The 19,140-nt window shown below is 35.3% G+C and overlaps 1 protein-coding gene across 1 annotated transcript; it reads right to left on the bottom strand.

Annotated features, from left to right (window-relative positions):
* Positions 1-10,223: 10,223 nt before the first annotated feature.
* LOC121246153 (probable methyltransferase PMT23) lies at positions 10,224-14,203 on the bottom strand. The gene is made up of 8 exons (XM_041144175.1): positions 13,703-14,203; positions 12,856-13,005; positions 12,284-12,554; positions 12,084-12,194; positions 11,795-11,966; positions 11,266-11,520; positions 10,806-11,000; positions 10,224-10,636 (listed from the first exon to the last, which is right to left on the bottom strand). Exons 1-8 carry the CDS (start codon positions 14,117-14,119, stop codon positions 10,432-10,434), a joined length of 1,776 nt encoding a protein of 591 aa, XP_041000109.1. The 5' UTR covers positions 14,120-14,203; the 3' UTR covers positions 10,224-10,431.
* Between the last annotated feature and the right edge of the window lie 4,937 nt (positions 14,204-19,140).

Consider the following 19,140-nt stretch of genomic DNA (forward strand, 5'->3'; position numbering starts at 1 on the left):
GGTTTTTTTTTGGGTATTTTTTCGTCTTCAGATATGAGTGGTGTCATTCGCTGATCTCCAAGTATATGTTGCTGCCTCTGTTTTGCTATTGTTTTACTCTTTCCTTTAGTTTTTTTTCTTTCCATGCTTCTAAGTAAATGAAGAAATTAGTGGGAAAATTTTTTCTGATTTCGCAAAATTTTTTTATCTTAAATATATTTTCTGTTGTGCTTGTAAAATTTTTGATTTTTTTGTTCTGTTTTGTAAAGATCAACATCTACGTATAGCAACCTTTTTCACGCTTAAATTTTTTTTTTTGTTTCGCACATATATTTGACATACCTATTACATGTAATGAGTTTTGGATTAAATTTTAGAATTTTAATCTTCAAGTCTGTAAATCCTTAAAAAAAACCGTAGGATATTCAAGAAATAAATTATTGACATGTTATCTGTGTATATGCATGTTATGTAAAGAAATTAAATTTTAAAATTTTAATTTTTATGTGTTCTATGTTATGTATACGCATGTTATACATATGAAAGTAATTCTGTCCTGGTGTTATGAGTCCACGATATAATTTTGCTAAACTGTAAATAATTGTTTCTGTAATCATAAAATAATTAAATTTGTTTTCATATGTATATGCATGTTACGTAAAGAAATTAAATTTTAGATTTTTATTTTTATGTCTTCTATGCTATGTATATGTATGTTATGAATAAGAAAGTAATTTTGTTATCAGTCGATGATATAATTTTGCTAAACTGTAAATAATTGTTTCTGTAATCATAAAATACATTAATTTTTTTTCACATCTATAAGTATGAACTATTTCATGAAAGCAAAGGAAATTTCATAATTAATAGAGTATAAAACCAAACAAGAAGCATACCGAGTGTAATCTGAAATCCGAAAGCCAAGTAGCAAACTTTTACACCAAAATCAGACAACGAAATTTGGTTTTATAGTAAATCGGAAGTGGTGGAAATAAAGTAAAAATACAATCTAATAACAAATGTGAAAGTAGTGGAAAAGCTAAGTAAAAAAACGGCAGAATGATAAATCCAGAACATATGTCACAATGCATGAATATTCGCGTGTACGTTCAAATGCATGACCAGCACCGCCTAAAGTAAATGCATGTCGTCGATCGAGTGTAGCCACGTACGCATGCAGTCTGAGCCGTGACAATTAATTCACATATAAATTACTACAGACTGATATGCACATGCAGGACTCGATCATCAAGATTGTAGGACAGAAATGGAAAATGGACAAAAAAGTAGGGGTAAAATCGGTAGGTATAGTATTTTCCTCTACAGTTTCGGAATACTCCTGGCATGATTAGCACCATGTGTTGACTACTACCCAAACCGCCCAACAATGGTTTAGTAAATGTTCAAACACGTGGCTCAATCAATCCAGGTGTGACGCCCTTACGCTGCCACCTTCCCCTCCTCCAACACCTTATAATTAAGAAGTAACCAAACACGACATGATCATCAAAATCTGTGTAATCTACAGGAAGAAAAGAAAAAAAGTGAAGATAAAGACAAACAAAGGATGCAGAGGGAAAATGATTAAAAAAGTAAGGGCAAGTGTGGAAAAAAAAATCAGAAAAAGTGATCGAGTACAACAGAAATAGATTAGAAATGTAAAGGTAAAAAAGGAAAAAAAATTATACGACAGCTGCCTGCTTATTGACGCTTATTATATATAAGATATAGGTGGGAGGGTGCGGCCGTGCAGTTTAATTTATTCACACAAGTTGTTTCTTTAGCCATTCAATTGATGTCAATATTAATCCAAATAGTTCTAATTCAATGTGATTGCTACCTTTCTGCAGTTTCCACGACCAAATAAATGTATGACCGAAGTGCTCTTTAACTCACCTGATTGTTTCTTTGCACACAATAACGTAATATGAACGCGCGATAAGGCATTTCGACCTAAATCAGCCAAAATACATGGGATTCATGCTCTATATATTATTTGCCGATCGATAAGATAATCTTAGTATAAATAGGTAAATACCTGCAGACGAAAAATCAAAGTAAATTGCACAATAATTAAATTATGTAAGTTCAAAATAAACAGGCTGTTAAACCAGCCATATATATGTATGAATATGCAAAATTAATTGTAATAAACATATAAATTTTATTAAAATTAACAAGCTTAAAGTAATTACAGGCACAAGATAGTGCAGATTTGTACTTACAGATATCAGGGTAAATAAAGAGACTCAGTTTTAGAGGGAGAGGATCAGTTTTCTCTCGAATATGAGTTCTGCCTTAGCTCAGAGTAAGGTTCTCCTTTTATAACATAAGGAGTTCCTGTTTACAATTATTAAAGTAAAACATTAAATCAATCCGTGAATGAACAGTAGGAACTGTTTAAGCACGGACACAGGTGGTATCATCTTTATGTCTTCCAGCTGTCTCTGAGGGCGGCTGCTTTAGGCATAAGATGACAAAATAGTATTTGGTCGACTCTGTGTCTTCCAGCTGTCTCTGAGGACGGCTGCTTTAGGTACAAAGTGACAAATATCTCAAAGAGGACTATGGTTGGTCTTTTTTAAACTCAAGTAGTAGTTGATCATCTTCCAACTTAATGTCTTCGGAGTCATGACCAAATAGGTTACTGTACGAAGTCTCTGAGGGTGCTTCTGAATTCTCATCGTCTTTAGAATTATTACTCGTGGACTTAGACAGTTGTTGCTCAAGCAATTTTATTAAATCTTTTTATCAAGTCTGTTGAGGATATTATCTTTAGCAGACTTAGAAGATTTCTTTGAGGATGAGCTGATGGCTTTTCCTCTTGCTGAAGCAGTTGGTGAATTAGGGGCTTGAATCATTAAGGGGTATTCAAGAACAGGTGTACCAGATTTGATTGCTGGGAATTCATTCTTGTCTTGTAGATCAGGGGCGACTTGAGGGAAATCTTTAATCATCTGGTTGATCACTTTTTCAGTATATCCAAACATATCCGACCACTTTGTGAAGTAAGCTCGGTCAATTATGTTAGCATTTTTCTCATAAGTCCATTTAAAGATCCACAGTAGTTTGTAGTTCTTGCAAAAATAGAGCTCATAAGGAAACATGACTGAATGCTGGTTTAATTTTGTACCAGCAACTTGTCGATAAAATGTAAAAGCTCTGGCGAGCTGCTCAGGAAGATTGTCTGGAATTAAACCAAATTGGTCCTACCATTAGAGAAACCAATAAGGGAAAGTTCATTTGAATCTTGTATCAAAACTGATGAACTATGAATGGCTCATATCAGGTACCTGAAAGAACATGAAACGTATCCAGGCAGTTATATAATCAAAGTAATTATAACTCAGTGTAGATTTTGAGAGTCTTTTGGGAGTCCATGGGTTTGTTCCTCATTCGGCTTCTGTAATGACTTGGAGGATGTAAGCATTGTGATAGATTAGTTTGGTGGAATCATTCTTATCATAAATGAGTTTTATGACAAGAGAGTTGGTGAGAATCGAGATACTTGAAAAATACTGGAGATTTTTGGATAGATCTTTAGGTATCCAGTGGAAATTTGGGAGAAAGTAAGAAGAGGCTATTTTGAACGGATCTGTTAGATTAGAACGGTTAGGTTCTATATGAAACAGATGGGTTATAAATGGCTTCTTTAGATATTCAGATTTTCCTTTTGGGAGGAAAAACCGAGGGGTAATTAAAGCAGGTATTTTTGATGCCACTGCTTTCGCATATGGATCAAAAGATGTAGAAACCGTAGACGCGAAGGTCACCGATTGCACAATTTTACCAAGAGGTGTGAACCTATTGGCAATATCCAATGCTGTTGATGAGGCACTGGGCACATGGGTGGATCCAGACTCATTCTTGATGAGTTTTATACTGGGTATTGGAGGTGGGGGGTTAGCTCTCTGTTTTTCTTTTCCTTTCTTCTTGCTCACGCTCATGATTGGGTATCTGCAAGAACTCTCTGGTAAGAAAATCAGGGATAGAATTATTAGTGCCTTTGATGTATTCAATATCGAAATAAAAAACACTTAAAATACATTGCCATCGGGCAAAAATATGTTTTGATGCAATATTTTCAACATCTTGTTCTAAAACAAATTTAGCACTCATGCAATCAATTCAAAGTAAAAACTTATTGTTTAACAAATTAGATTGAAATTTAGAAATACATAGTACTATAGATAAAATTTCTTTTTTAATAGTACTATATTTTTCTTGTGCATGATTCCAGGTTCCATAATGGAAGCGAACAATTTGTTCAGGAGAACCTGGTGAAACAGATTGTTTCATAATGCCACCATAACCAATGTTTGAGGCATCTGTTTCAACAATTTTAAATGAATCAGTAGTGGGGATGCCAAGGCACGGGAGAGATTTGACATGTGCTTTGATTTTCCTCATTAATTTTGTATGTATTTTTGTCCAAGGAGGAGGATTAGAAATGAGTCGTTTGAACAAAGGACGATACTGTTTCCTCATATCCTTATTGAAATCAGCAACATAATTGAGAGATCCTAAAAATCTCTGCAATTGTTTTTTGTTGGTGATGACATCAGGAAATTTATCGGCGAAATCAATGGATCTTTGAATCGGCCTGATTTTACCTTCAGAAATATCATAATCAAGGAATCTCATCTTGGTTCGAAACAGTTTGATCTTTTTCGCAGAAACGATAAGACCATTGATTCTAATGATGTCTAGAAACGAGTTCAAATGTTTCCAGTGTTCATCAATAGATTTAGAAAAAATAAGGACATAATCTATATAGACGATGGTAAAAGTAGTGAACGAGTTAAAAACATCGTTCATGATATTTTGGAACTCACTAGGGACATTTTTTAGACCGAATGGCATCACATTCCATTCGAAATGATCAAAGGGGGTAACAAAGGCTGTCTTATACCGGTCTGACTCAGCTATCTGGATTTGCCAAAAGCCAGATTTGAGGTCAAATTTAGAAAAGACCACAACATCACTCAACCTATGAATTAAGTCATTTTTGTTGAAAATAGGGTACCTAATCCACTGCAAGACTTTGTTTAAGGGTTTGTAATTAATAACTAGACGAGGGGTACCTCTTTCTAATTCAACATTTTTTTGACATAAAAGGCTGGACAAGACCAATGGACTTGCTGTCTCTAATTGTGCTTTTTTTCTTAAGATCTACAATTTCCTTTTTACAGAACTCTATAGTATGACTATTCATCTGAATGGGTTTGGCTTTAGTGGATATAGTGCGTTCATCAAAATTTTTGATATAGGGAAGAGAAACGGTGTGTTTCTTCCTATGCCAAAAAGCATTTAGTAAATCAGAACAAACATAAAAAATAAGACGCTTGTTAAAATCATCAATTTTTGAAATTAAAATTGGCGAAGATAATTTTTCAGAAATCTTTTTGTATCTGATTTCTTGTTGAAGGAAATTCAGATGTTTTTCTTTTGCAAAGAGTAAAGATTTCAAACCTTTATCTTGATCAATCTCTTGACGAGATGCAAATTTAAATTTGACATTTTGACCAAAAGGGTCGGTAGTAATACCATCTTTTTCAGTCAAAAAAGGATATAAAACAGAAATAAATGATATGCCTAAAATCACTTTGTCAGACATGTTTCTGACTAAAACAGAAGGGATTTTAAAGTAAACATTGTTTTGACAAACACGAACTTTATTAAGCTCATATGTGATTTTCATCTGAGATCCATTTGCAGAAAATAATTTCTTAGAAGATTTTTCAAAATATTTGCTAGGAAAGAGTCATTCTTAAATGCAATTCAGGTCTAATCCGGAATAAATCATAATAACGAAAAATTGAAAATCCTGGGCAACCACAATGGTGACCCTTGAAAACCATTTTGGAGGAATGGTATGATAGATCAAACAAATCTGATTATCAATAGCTAACTCATGCTGGCTTGAACCAGAATCGTTTGTTTGCTCATTGTTAGAAGGAATATCCTAATCAAGTTGTTTATCAATTTTAAATACAAAAAATTCTTGTTTTAAAATTTCATTTTCAGATTTAAGGTTGTTAACCTCAAATCTGAGTTCAACGATTTCTTTTTTAACAAGATTTATTTCGTGTGGTAAATCATTTATAGAAATTTCCTTCGATTTTTTCTTTTGAAATCTCTCCAAGGTTTCTTAAAAACTAATCATTTGCTTAGAAGACTCTGGTTCTTGGCGAACCATAGTTTTTCTTAACTTAAGAAGATATTCTTCTTTTAGCTCAAAATTTATTATTTGAGAAATCAAGATTAGCAATAGGTTCTCTTATTCTTCAGATTTTGACAAGACATGAACTGTCTTACTCTTCGTCTGGCAACAAGTATCATTACAATTGCAACCTAACTTAGGACCAGTAGAATCTGGAGATTCAGTTTCTGAGTGATATTCTGAATCACTAGAACTGAACTCAAGGATATCAGATGATGATGACGAAGCTATTTCTAAGAGTTGAAATAGTTCTTCTTTTTCATTGTTATCAATATTCAACTGATTAAGTTTTTTTTTTAATTTTTTATCTTTTTTGACTTTCTTAGGGCATTTATCTGCAAAATGTCCCGGATTGCCACAAATAAAACACTTTCCTTGAGAAAAATCTTTAGATTTCTTTTTCTTAGAAAATTGTTTATTGTAAGTTTTCTTGTAAAATTCATCATGGGGTTTTCTCCTGATACCACCATGAGGAAACTTGTGATTCCTTTTAGAGGGAGCTATAGCAGGAAGTCCAAATTGTTCACAAAATGTGCCAATCTCGTATTTGGCTTTCTTACTATTTCTTATCTGTTCACGAAGCATTTTTTGATCATTACACATACTAATATCAAGTTTCTTGATTACTGCACAAATATCACCATAGATGTATGCATCGTAATTAAGAGACCCATCAATGGTAAGTTCATCATTCACCTTGTAAGCGAACAAGCGAGGTAATCCATCAATAATTTTTTCCTTCCAGTAAGGCTTCTGGCTATTATCCAAAAGCATTACTTTAGAGATAAAAACATCTTGGTACTATCTATAATTAGACATTTGATGACATCTAAGATTATTTAACTGGTTGCTGATGCGGCTAGTTATATCAGATGCTGTGCCAATAAAATGTTTTAAAATTGTATAAATCAAAGTATTAACTCCATCAGATTGGGTAGATCCAATGGATTCATAAAAAATAGGTAACTCTTCATCATTACACTTGACAGCGTTCTGAATGGTTTCGTTGGCATCTCTGGTTAGGTGTTTATCCCACCAGTTTCTTAAAACACCAGAAAATCCTTGTGTTAAAATCTTAACAATATCAGGTTGCCTGATATTGTTATTTACATAAGCATTTGCTACAAGAGACATTTTACTCATGGTATTTATGATTTCTTGTTCAGAGAAACCATCAATATTCCATTCGTAAACCTTGTCGGCAGAGTAAGAAAATTGGCTTTGAAAAACTTTTTCTTCAAACTGTAAATCAGACGGAGTAGGCCTGAAATACCAATTCTTCGTCAAACTCATTGATTTGGGTCCTTTTGAGGAAAATCTGGCTATTTCAGGTTTTAAAACAATATCTTGAAAATTCTTTTCAAGTAAATCAAGATCATTTTCTTCAGAAGAGTGATCGTTAGAAGACTCATCTGTAGTTTCAACAAGAACTTCTTCTTCTATTTCTCTGTTAGACAAAGCACTAGTAAAAGGCTATTCCTTCTTTAGATCATTAAGCATTTGATCAATCTTATCAAGAGTCTTTGCCTGTGGATTTTTAAAATCAATTTTGGCACGACTTTCTGGTAAGATAATTAAAGGTTTTTCAACTGTTTTCTTTGGTTGATCTTTAGTCAAAACCAAAGGAATATGATCAGATTTTTTAACCTTTTCTTCAATCCGATCTAACTGTTGTCCGATCGTATGAAGAGCAAAATTCACAAAGTTATTTTGAGAAATAACATTTTTTGTTTCTTTGAGAACTTTGTCTTTCTCAGGATCTCTGGAAACAGTTTTCGAGATTTTGAAAGTTGAAACAGATATCTCAACTCCCTTGTGGGTGATGAGAACAGTTTCCAAAGGTGGATGGCTAGATTGAACTACCATATTTCTTTCTTCCTTGACAAAATCAGTTTTAACAACATTTAAAATATTGTTAGAAACATAACTATTTTCAACAAAGTCAAAGAAAATATGCATTTGCTGCTTATTCATTTTTTCTTTCCATTTCCGTTTAACACGTTGTTTTTCTTTTTCAGAATACTTTGTGTGATAAGTTTTTCGCCTAGCACTGTTTTTTGAAAGTTTGTATTCTTAAAAAAGATAAACAAGATCAAACACAAACGGTTTGTTCAGCATAGTTAAACTGTGATGAACTTGTGATGCAACAAGAGCTACCATATCTGAAGCTGTAGGTGATAAAGATGAGTTGTCATCTTCTTTATCGGCTTCATTATGAATAGGCTGGTCTTTAGAGGATCCAGCATCCTGTGCAGAATAAAAAGCAGAAGTAACTTGAGAGGACGTTGAGAGTCCTTTCAGTTTTAAAACAGGATTAACCGGTTGGGCTGTTTTAACAGAATCTTCCACAAATTGCTTGAGATTTTAGTCTCTTCTTACTGGAATTTCTGACCCTGCAAAGGAAGAACTAGATCCAGCAAAAAAATTTCTTCTTAGCCCTGGAGATCTAGTCTGATCAAAACTAATTTTAACAGTTCCATCCAGGTACTGTTGAATGTTACTTGGATAACTTTCAACAGGATTTCGAGGGATGAAAGGAATTTCTTCTTTCAAAATCCATTCTTTGGGAATAGTTATATCTTTCCAAAAAATTATTTTTGGAGTTAATCCGCATCTGGGGTTGAACTCTGGATCAGAAGAGTTTTTCCCTGGATAGGTTTTGCAATAGCCTTTCGATTTAAACTCATTTTTAAAAGACGATAATAAATCCTGTAAATCAGAGTAATGGGTTTGCTACCCTTAAGCATATCATATCCAGAAGTTAAAATGTTTAAAGTTAAACATTTTGAAATATGTTCATCATCAAGAGCAAGTGTTAAATCAAGATAACAATTAAAATGGACTGGTCCATCCGTTAGAGAGGATTGAATTATTCCAAAAATACTTGTTTCAAAATTATTGAATCTGACATCCCTTAAACAAAATAATACGGATGCATTGATGCATCTCCTTGTTAGAAGTTTGGCGGCAATTTGGACAGATCCAATGTGAATATATCTAAAACCTTGTTGCAAGAATTTTGTCATCTGTTCTTTTGAGAAGAGATAACATTTTTTTTTTTGAGTTTTGGAAATAGCATAAGTTTGTTCAACAGTACGCACGCAAAATTGTGTGTGCATAGATCTCTCAAACCAATTGGTTCGATAGATCGTGCTAACATCAAGTTTTGAAATCTTCCATGATCCCAGCACAGACGACTCTGTTGCTTCAAAAGCACAGTCTTCCTCATTAACAATGTCAGGCAGCATAGCCGACCAGGAACTAATTGTTGAATTGGATCTATCTATCCAACTCATTTTGTCCTAGGACAACACCGACCGTCGCATCTTAGGGGTCTGCGAACTTACCACTCTCGGTCCTTGGGTTTGAACCTATAGCTGCCCTATACACGCTTCCCTGGCTCAAAACGGGACTTATACCTTCGGGTTCCTGACTTACTTGTCGAAAGATGATTCTGAACTAACCAAAGTAAAAACTCTGGGTGGGGGTTGTCAGAAAACAAAATAAGTTCAACAAAGAAGAAACAATTCACAACAATTAGATACCAAAATAGCGGAAAGAAGGAAAAGCCGAAGCTGACTGAAGAAGAAGAGAAAGAAGGGAATAGAAGAATCAAAGTAAATTGCACAATAATTAAATTATGCAAGCTCAAAATAAACAGGCGGTTAAACCAGCCATATGCATGTATGAATATGCAAAATTAATTGTAATAAACATATAAACTTTATTAAAATTAACAAGACGACCGTTTCGCTAGTAGTCATGGCAAAAAATAAATAAATAAACAGTGAGAAAATAAAGAAGTAAACCTGCCTGCATGAGCATTAGAGAGTTGGGAGTTGGACCACTGCTTTTGTTAAATCCAAGTCTATACTATGGACCTAAGTTTTTCTTGCTGAGCACTCTATCCCCCAAAAAGAAAGGGGGGAAAAAATAAAACCTACCGGTATAACTCAGGGATTTCACGTGGGATAGTTGTGACTTTAGACTAGGTCGAGTCATGAGTAGATGGATAAGTTTGTGTTGCTGAAAATATATGTCATATCTATAGTAGCATTCACACATCAACAAGAAAAAAAGATGTGAATTTGGATCCTGCCATAGTAATATTGGAGCAAACAGGAAAATTCCCCCCACCTCAATTGCTATCTATTTTTCTTTCTTGTATCAACTAATAGTAAATTCTACAAAACAAGTAAGATTGTATAACTGTAGATGATCAGCTCTGATCATAATTTAGTTTCTCCAACTGTTGGACGCCAGAAACCCTTCTTACCAACAAGAAACTGATCCTCATAGAGCGTTAGTGACCAATTCAGCGATTGCAAGATTGGACTGAGCTTCTTAATCATTTCCATGGTGTCCTGAATCAAAACATACCCACCTGGTCTCAATATGCGATCCATCTCAACGACTACATCTACAGCATCACATCTGACAAAATCACAAACGGGTCACCATTAGTATAGCAAAATCGAAATATTTTTTCAGTAAAACATAGATGTATTTTAAGCCAAAAAGAGAGGTAAACATGTGCTTCTATTTCCATTCATAAAAATTTTCTTTATCAGTCGTGAGTCAGCTCGTTAAAATGGAATTTTACCTTTGTGAATGATCTCTGAAGAGAAAGCTGGAGTGCACTAGATCATATGTTCGAGGATAGGTATTAAAAGACTCGCACCAGTCATGATAGATTCCAATCAACCCTCTATCAAATATAATGGATAGAGTATCTGGCACATTGATGGGGATGACATTCATTACCCAGGCTGGTAGATCAATAAGGGCTGCAGCAAAACTGAAGCAAGAAAAAACTCGAATTCAGTTTAGAGAATAGATGAAGGGTGGGCCTTCAGTTTGCTATTGATGAAACCTTAAGATGATGCATTAGAAAAAGCCCCATAAATGCAGAAGCATGGACTCCACGCAACAAAGAAGTACAGATCAGCCCCGAATTTGAATGTTCACCATTAAATGGAGAACCCAAAATTAATGGTTTAACTAAAAAAACAGAGAAATGAAGAAAAATGGAAGAAACATAGTGCTAACTCGGTAGACTTTACCCTCCATAACGAGCATTCATATCCATCACATTCCTTACACTCGACCAGTCAATGGCAAGGTCTTTCAAATAAACATCAGATACAAGTGCAGACCAATGTTTTGTGTCTTCATAAAACATTTCTTCAGCACCGGATTCATTTGTTAGGCTTGGGGGCTTACTGCTAAGCCTCTCGGGCCAGGGCAAGGGCCAGCTGATCAAATTACCCATACTATCAACCGGAAGCAGAGAAACACAACTACTGAGTGGTACATACCTACCACGGAAATATACACAAAGATTAGCACATACAGTTCAGTATTCTGATCAGAAAATTATTTTTCTTAATTCAACCTATGGGACATCTTTGTTGCACTGCACTAACATTTTGTGTGGTATAGGAATCATAAATTGATGCACAGATTTTCAACTGCCACATTCTCTGCAATAAGCATGTTACATGTGCCGCTACCACTAGCACTAATAATAGCAGCAGCAGCAGCAGATGCGGTATTAGTTCGATGGAGAGATGATATGTTTTAGAAAGATACCATGAACTGTTTTTCCAATCTTTCTGTTCACATAAGGGTAGATTATTTTCTTTGCGTTTTTCATAGCAGGAAGGTGAGACAGGCTTCTGGTATATTACAAGACCAATTCCAGATGAATCAACAGTCTTAGCCACAACTTTCCAGCACATCGATTTTGTCAGAGCCGTCACAGCTGCAAGAAACAATAAACGACAATTCCCAACTTGATCAACTAGACACCTTTTCAAGTTTTTCAGGATCTCATATTACTTGAGTGACACATTTGAGAGAGTGAGGTCAGATCACATACCCTTCCATATATTCTGATCTCTTTCATCGTCACGGTAAACTGGCGTGGCAGACCAAACAAAAAAGCCACCAGGCCTAATAATTCTGTTGAGCTCTAATAATGGTTTCCCACCTAAAATTTACAACAAAAAGAAAGAAAATAATCAATGAATAAAATATAGAACTTCAAACTTAATGGTGAAAAGCAGTTACAAAAAGTACCATCTGCATCCCAGTGAACCCTGCAGCGTGCACAATGAATCAAATCATATGCGTTGTCTGGAAACGTCAGCCTTTGTGTTCCAATGACAGAAAGAGTAGCAGGAATTCCTCGTTCAAGAGCAAACTGTATCTGAGCTTCATGCTCATCCTTTGGAGCTAATGACATGGTAATAACATTTCTATCCAGCAAATATCCACCAAAGCTAGCAACACCACAACCGACATCTAATATAACCCTCACTTGACTTCCCCATTTAATAGCTGGTAATGTCTGGTAACACGAGGGAAAATAAATAATCATCGCATAGCTATAAACATAAAATAAAATCCATTAATGCCAAACACAACATACTCATTTTTCAGACTTCATTGAAGAGAAAGACAAAAACTAAGGATCCACCCTCCAAAACTCAGCCAATTTTCCTTGTATGGAAAGAACTCCGGCAATATCATATAAGAACCACTCGCACAGTCTGTCTACAGCTTTGCTACTTCCACGTCGAATTAGAAATAAATATAGACCGCTATAGCTCTTAAGGTTTAAAGGCAGGTAAAACTGCAAAATGGTATACCTTTTCTATAAATTCAATGTAACTAGTGACTCCTTCCTTGAATTGAGTGCCACCTCCAGGAAAAACTAGATAATCACCAGATTTACGCACCCAGTTTTGGTCTTTCTTGTACTCAACAAGCTTCGGGTGAGGAACATTATCATACCAAATCTGAACAAACAAAAAAAAAAAAACAAAATATCTTGATTAGTAAAATAAAAAAGAAGTATGTAATGAATCATCATGTTGATACATACTCAAAATTTCAGCTAAACCAGATTTCCATTGAAGGACCAAGATGTTTTTTTTTTTTTTTTTTTTTTTTTTTTTGTAAGTATTGAAGGACCAGGATGTTTTCTTTAGGAACTTAAATTTTACAATCAATTGTTCAGAAGCCCAAATCAATACAGTAAGAGAGATGATTTAGTAAAACCGGCCTGCTATTATATCACAAATCCAAACTCCAAACAGAGTACCAAGTAAGAAACACACATTAAACATGTAATGAAGCATTCAAACTGGTGGCTGACACCCAAAATTAGGTTTTCTTTGAAAGTTATCCCTCAAAACCTTTGTAATTGCGCAGCGTCACTCTGAAAATGAATGTATATCTCCCAGAATGTTGAAATAAGACGCAGTCATATTCGTGTTTTCCAAATGCAGCGTGAATCGGCACTAGTTTTTGAAATGGTGAATTAGATTTAATCTATAACGATCCGAAAGTAACTGGAAAAAGAGCTAAAGAGGGAAAAAGAAACGAGTAGCAGATGTCAGAAAGTGAAATCTGGTTTCCGGAATTAAAACTCATGGGTGACCCATATATGGCATGTGTGTAATAAAGTAAATCTTACCAAAAAATTAATCTCACCATGTCCCTGCTCTTGGGCCACGGAAGCGGGATCCTGTAACCAGTGGGAAGAGGTACCAAGCAGCGGGGGGTAGGGTCGGGGCAATGCCGCTCCCTGTGCTCCATATGCCTTCTGGACTTCAAAGCCTTGATCGCCTTGAAGTTATCCAAACAAGGGATATAGTCGAAGGCCACGGAACCTTTACAGAGCGTCCAACGAATCACGGAGGTGTCGTTTTGAGAGGGGAGAATGGGAAGAGAGGGAGTTGTAGGGTAAGAGGGATGTGGGGAGTTAAGGGAGTAGTAGAGGAAGAGCGGGTAAGGAGTGGTATTGGTGAAGAGAAGGATTGAGAAGCAGATAAGGAGGACTGAGAGGGTTACTATGAATGGGTACTTTCTTTCTTTGATTAAGCTCGGCACTGTGAATGCGATGGCCATATTCAGGAGAGAGTGAGAGAGAGAGAGAACGGAGGAGCTGATCAAGAATCAAGTAAGATCTGAATGAACAGTGAGAGAGAGAGAGAGAGGCGGTAATCGTACGACGGAATTAGAAATGTCGGCATCTAGAAGTAATAAATTAAAACAGAAGGCTGACTTTCTAAAATATCAGCGAGTGCCAAGATCTAATGTACCAAAGAACGTTCGATTTTTCAGCAAAAAGTCTGGTTGCAACCGCCTTGGGTAACCGCGGGGTAATCCTTGCCCTCGTGGTAAGTGAAACGATACGTTTTGAACATTTTGAAATTCACTTTTTCAGATTTCATCTCTTTATCTCTCTTCGTTTACTCTGCCTCTCTCATTCGTCTTTAACAATTTCACTCTGCCAGTGATCCTTTGTCTTCAACAATTTCCCTCCAGCGATTTCACTCTATTCTGCTGTTCGTACCCTCCATTTCATTTCAAGAAGCTTTAGTTCACTTCAGCGATTTTTGGTCTTCAACCATTTCAATCCCTTTAGCTCGACGACATCTCTCCCTTTCATCTCTGCAACCGCTTCCTCTCCCCTTCAAGCTTACATAGACAACACAAACGCACCAGTCACCCCTTCGTCTTCCATCAAATTAGAATCTCTGCCTCTCCCCTCGTCTTCCCCACATCTTCCAAGGCACGAAGTCCTCTTCTGAAACCCTAACCCTAAATCCCAAAACGTTAACCCTAAATCCCGAAACCCCTAATCCTAAATCCTGAAACACTAATCCTAACCCCGATTACCATATCTGTTGTATTTATCGCGATTATCATTTGTTGTATGTTTCTCGATTATCATATATGTTATGAATATTATATTTAGTAAGGAAATAGTAATAGCTGAAATTGGTGTAGTTGTTTTCATTTAGGAGCAAACGGTGTGCTGAGTTTCAGTTATCTGGAAAAAGATTGGTACATTCTTTCTCTTGCAAGTATGTGATGTAAATTATCCTATTTGCATGAGTAAGTTTTGTTGAGATAAGAAGTTAATTGTTTCCCTGTCCTGTCTATGTACTCTAATCAGTCAACCCTGAAAACTACATGGTGTTGGCTGCAAATTACATGTCCTGTCTATGAACTTTGTTTGTTAAATTGTTAACTTTCTACTTTGATAGTTATCATTCTAGTACTGGGTAATCTAGTACTTTGGTGTTTAGCATGATGGAACTTGAAGATTGGTTGTACTGCTGCAAACGGTTTGAGTTGCATTATTACCTGTCCAACAACTAAGTCAAGTAATCTGCAATTGCATTTGATGTTTGAATTGCACACTTATTACCATTGGAAGCATTTGTTGTTTGTAAAGTAGTTTTTTGGTTACTTTTGCGTTGGTGCTTGTTTGTATGGTATATCACATTTGCCTAAACCTTTATATATGTATAAGATAAAGTTGGTTACGATACTTGTTTTAGAAATTAGCTAGATATTTATTTGTTAGTTGTTAATTATTAGTTCAGGTTTCCTTATAGTGGTTGACCTAATTTCTCAACTCTTAACTTGAGTTTTGTCACAATTGCAGGTTGACCTGTTTCAAAGCTTTTAACTTTTAACTTGAGTTTTGTTAAAGAATGAGAAAGAGCTAGAGAAGATACTTGACGAAATCGAAAGGAGCAAGATTGAGCTCCGAATGAGAACTGATGAGATGAAGAAGAGAGAGATGATGCTATACAATAGAAATGAGGAGGTTCCGAAGAAGGAGAAAGAGCTTCTTGAGCAACAAGCTGAAATAAGACATTATTTAACACTGCTCTAAGCGTATTGGACTTTTGTAGTTATTGTTTCGTGTTACTTGGTATTAGCTAGGTGATTTCGGACATGTTGTGATAATTAGGTAGTTACTATACTGCAACTGTTTGTAATTAAAAACCATTATTATTAAACTGGCAGTGTTTGTATGGCCTTGGATTAAATTTTGTGATTCTAATTCATATGAGTTGTGATTCTAATTCAGATTCTGATTCATATATGATTATGACAAGGTCCCAATTTAATACAGAATGTGTAAGTTCTTTGGGATATAAGAACCCTACGGTTGGTGAATTTGGCCTTTTGAAATATAATTTTTTGTAATTATTTTTATAGGTCAAGCATCTTGCATCTCTTGATCCACAATTCTAGTTGCAAAAACTTGGTTGTTTCAAACTTTAAGTTCTTTCCCTACTGAATGTGATCTGAAATACTTGCAGTATGAATAATGGGTTGTTTGCCGCATGAGTAGAAAGAATAATGAATGATAGTGAGGCTGCACAACTTCCTATTCTCTTATAAACAACATTATTATCACTATGCATTAGAAAGGGCACTGCACTTTAGGCACTTTTGTTTTCTGAATGATGGCCTCTTATCAAGATGTTGCATGCGATAAGAAGCAGCATTAGAGCAGCCAAGTCTAACCAGTTGGAATGTGCAGAGGGCATGCCATACAATTTTCCTAGCTTGAACTGCAAAAGTCCCTAAAATACATTCAATACACAAAAAAGTCACTGGAACACATTAAATACTTCAAAAAATATTCAATAAGGCCAAAATGTCTCTAAAATGCATTCTCAATATTTACCAAAAGTCCTTAAAATTACATTCAATATTTCCTCAGGAGTTTCCTTTAGTACTTAATCATGAAATAATAGGTGGTGATCTTATTGTTCCAAAATCACGCAAACAAGAACTTGTGCACAAATCAAAGTGATTCATGGTGAACATTGCTTTGGTGAATTTTCTGATTAATTGGGAACCTGTGCAAAAATTTGATTATGCTGGAATCATGGATGCTTGAATCACCATAAATATAAGAGAATTTTTTACCATCGTCTAAAACACTCAAGGTATTAAGATAAAACACCTGGAACCAACATCATATTGCAACATACAAAGTTTCATAACATCCAAAAATAACTACAAATAAAAAGCTATCCATCCAAAAATACAAATGATTGTCCAATATAATATAGCCATTGGTTCTAATACACATTACACAGTTCAAATACACAAAAATGGTGCATTGTCATGTGTCCATGAATTACATTCAATACATAAACCACTTCATTTTCCTGCCGGTTGTGATCCATCCAAGTTAAGTTGCACCGGTTGTAATCCATCCAACCCAAATTGCATCTGTAACAAATAATATTCAAATATTAATGTGATATCGATATTACTATTCAAATACCTTCAAATTTTTTGCGAACTTACACTTTCTTGACTCGCAATCATTGTTTTGAGTCATGTCACATTACTCAAGCCTTTTATTTATTTTATTTTTGAGAGAATATTGAAAAGCCAAGAAAACCTTTTATTATTGAGCTAGCTTAACATATCTGGTGCAATCAATGCCTCCAAACAGCAAGTCCAACACCCAAACCAGATAATGCAATAGGGAGGTTCAGTTCAATGCAGTAAAATGAACACAAAATGAAACCATTCACTTCATTGTGAAAAATTCAAGAATCTCATATAGTCATGTTGATGTATTTTCTAATTGATTTTACTAGTTCTCTGTCTTATAACAAAGCCAGTATAATAAAGGAGATACAATTGGTACTTAAATATAAGATATTGTGAAATAGAATACAATTGGTAAACCATCAAACAAAAAATTTAATCGATAACATTTAAAATGAATAAGAAGATTTCTTGCTTTTAGGTCTCTCCCAAGTCTTGCTTTTAGATCTATCCATCCCAAAGCTCCAAAAGAGACATTTTTTTTTTGCTCCAGCTACTAATATTCAAATTCAAGTGGCTATTTTCATCAACAGTTTTGAGTAATGCAGCAAAGATAAGCTGTAATTATTCCTTAAAAAGAAAGGGTTCAGTAAGTTTCATCTTGGACCTACATCCACATTATCAAATTACAATTGCGTGCCTTAATACACCTACCTACTCTGTTGTCCCCACAGGTTCCGACATTTCATTTTCTTTTAACTTTTCCAAAGCCAAAATTCTTCTATCAAGTGAGTTAGAGATTCCTTTGACCTATTCCGAAATGGCCTCCTGGGCAACATTGTAATCCCTGTGAAGAATGTAAAGTCCCAGAAATGAAGCCATTCTGGCCCCCATTAAGAACGACGCCGATCTCCTCCGAAAGAGACTTGTAAGGGCCTTCATCAGAGATTAATTCACTTGGAATACCTCCTCTACACTGTGGAATTCCACTTATCTTCTGCAACTCATCCGGGCTCAGTTTCCAGTCAAATATGTCTAAGTTTTCTTTCATCCTCTCTTTGTTGAAACTTTTCACAACAACACTAACCCCTTGCTCATATACCCATCTTAATGAAATCTTCACACAACAAATCAAAATCTAAATTACCATCATGCTTCACTTCAAACTAGACAGTCATTTTCAAAGTCCTAAAACCAAAAATACCCAAAAAAGGAAAAAGAATGTTCCATGATTTTTCTAAATTTTTGTTCTATTTTGATGGGATGCACTGTGCAAACAAAACCAACAAAAAAAATGAGAAGGATAAGGTTGAGTTTGCAGAAACCATAAAGAAACCAGCCCCGAGATCGAGTAGGCGTTTCTCTTCCAGACACAAAGACGACAGCGGCGGCGGCAATCTCTCCTTCTGCTAGACCCGAGATCGAGCAGAGTTTATCTTCCCAAACCCGAGATCGAGATCGAGTTTTTCTTCCCAGACCCAGTGAAACATTATTTCCATAAAAAAAAAATGGCAGCGTTGAAGTAAAGAACACCATAAATGCATTGTTCTCAGACATTAAGCCCCTTCAGCAGATGCAAGCAAATTAGCAATAAAAAACTGAGTTGATATTTGACCATCCATCACTTCCGGAAGACGATAAACCTCCCCTTCAAATACCCAAATACAACCAAGTCAAAATATAACCTCAACAGCCAAATCCACAAGGAAATATCCCATTCAAATGCCCAAATACAACCAAAATATAAACTGAACATCAAACAAAATATGAGGGGTTGATCAGTTGGGTATTACCTGAAGCTAGCCACAGAGACAACATGAAGCTACAAAAAC

This window comes from Juglans microcarpa x Juglans regia, chromosome 1S (assembly GCF_004785595.1).
Source record: "Juglans microcarpa x Juglans regia isolate MS1-56 chromosome 1S, Jm3101_v1.0, whole genome shotgun sequence".
Classification (NCBI taxonomy): domain Eukaryota; kingdom Viridiplantae; phylum Streptophyta; class Magnoliopsida; order Fagales; family Juglandaceae; genus Juglans; species Juglans microcarpa x Juglans regia.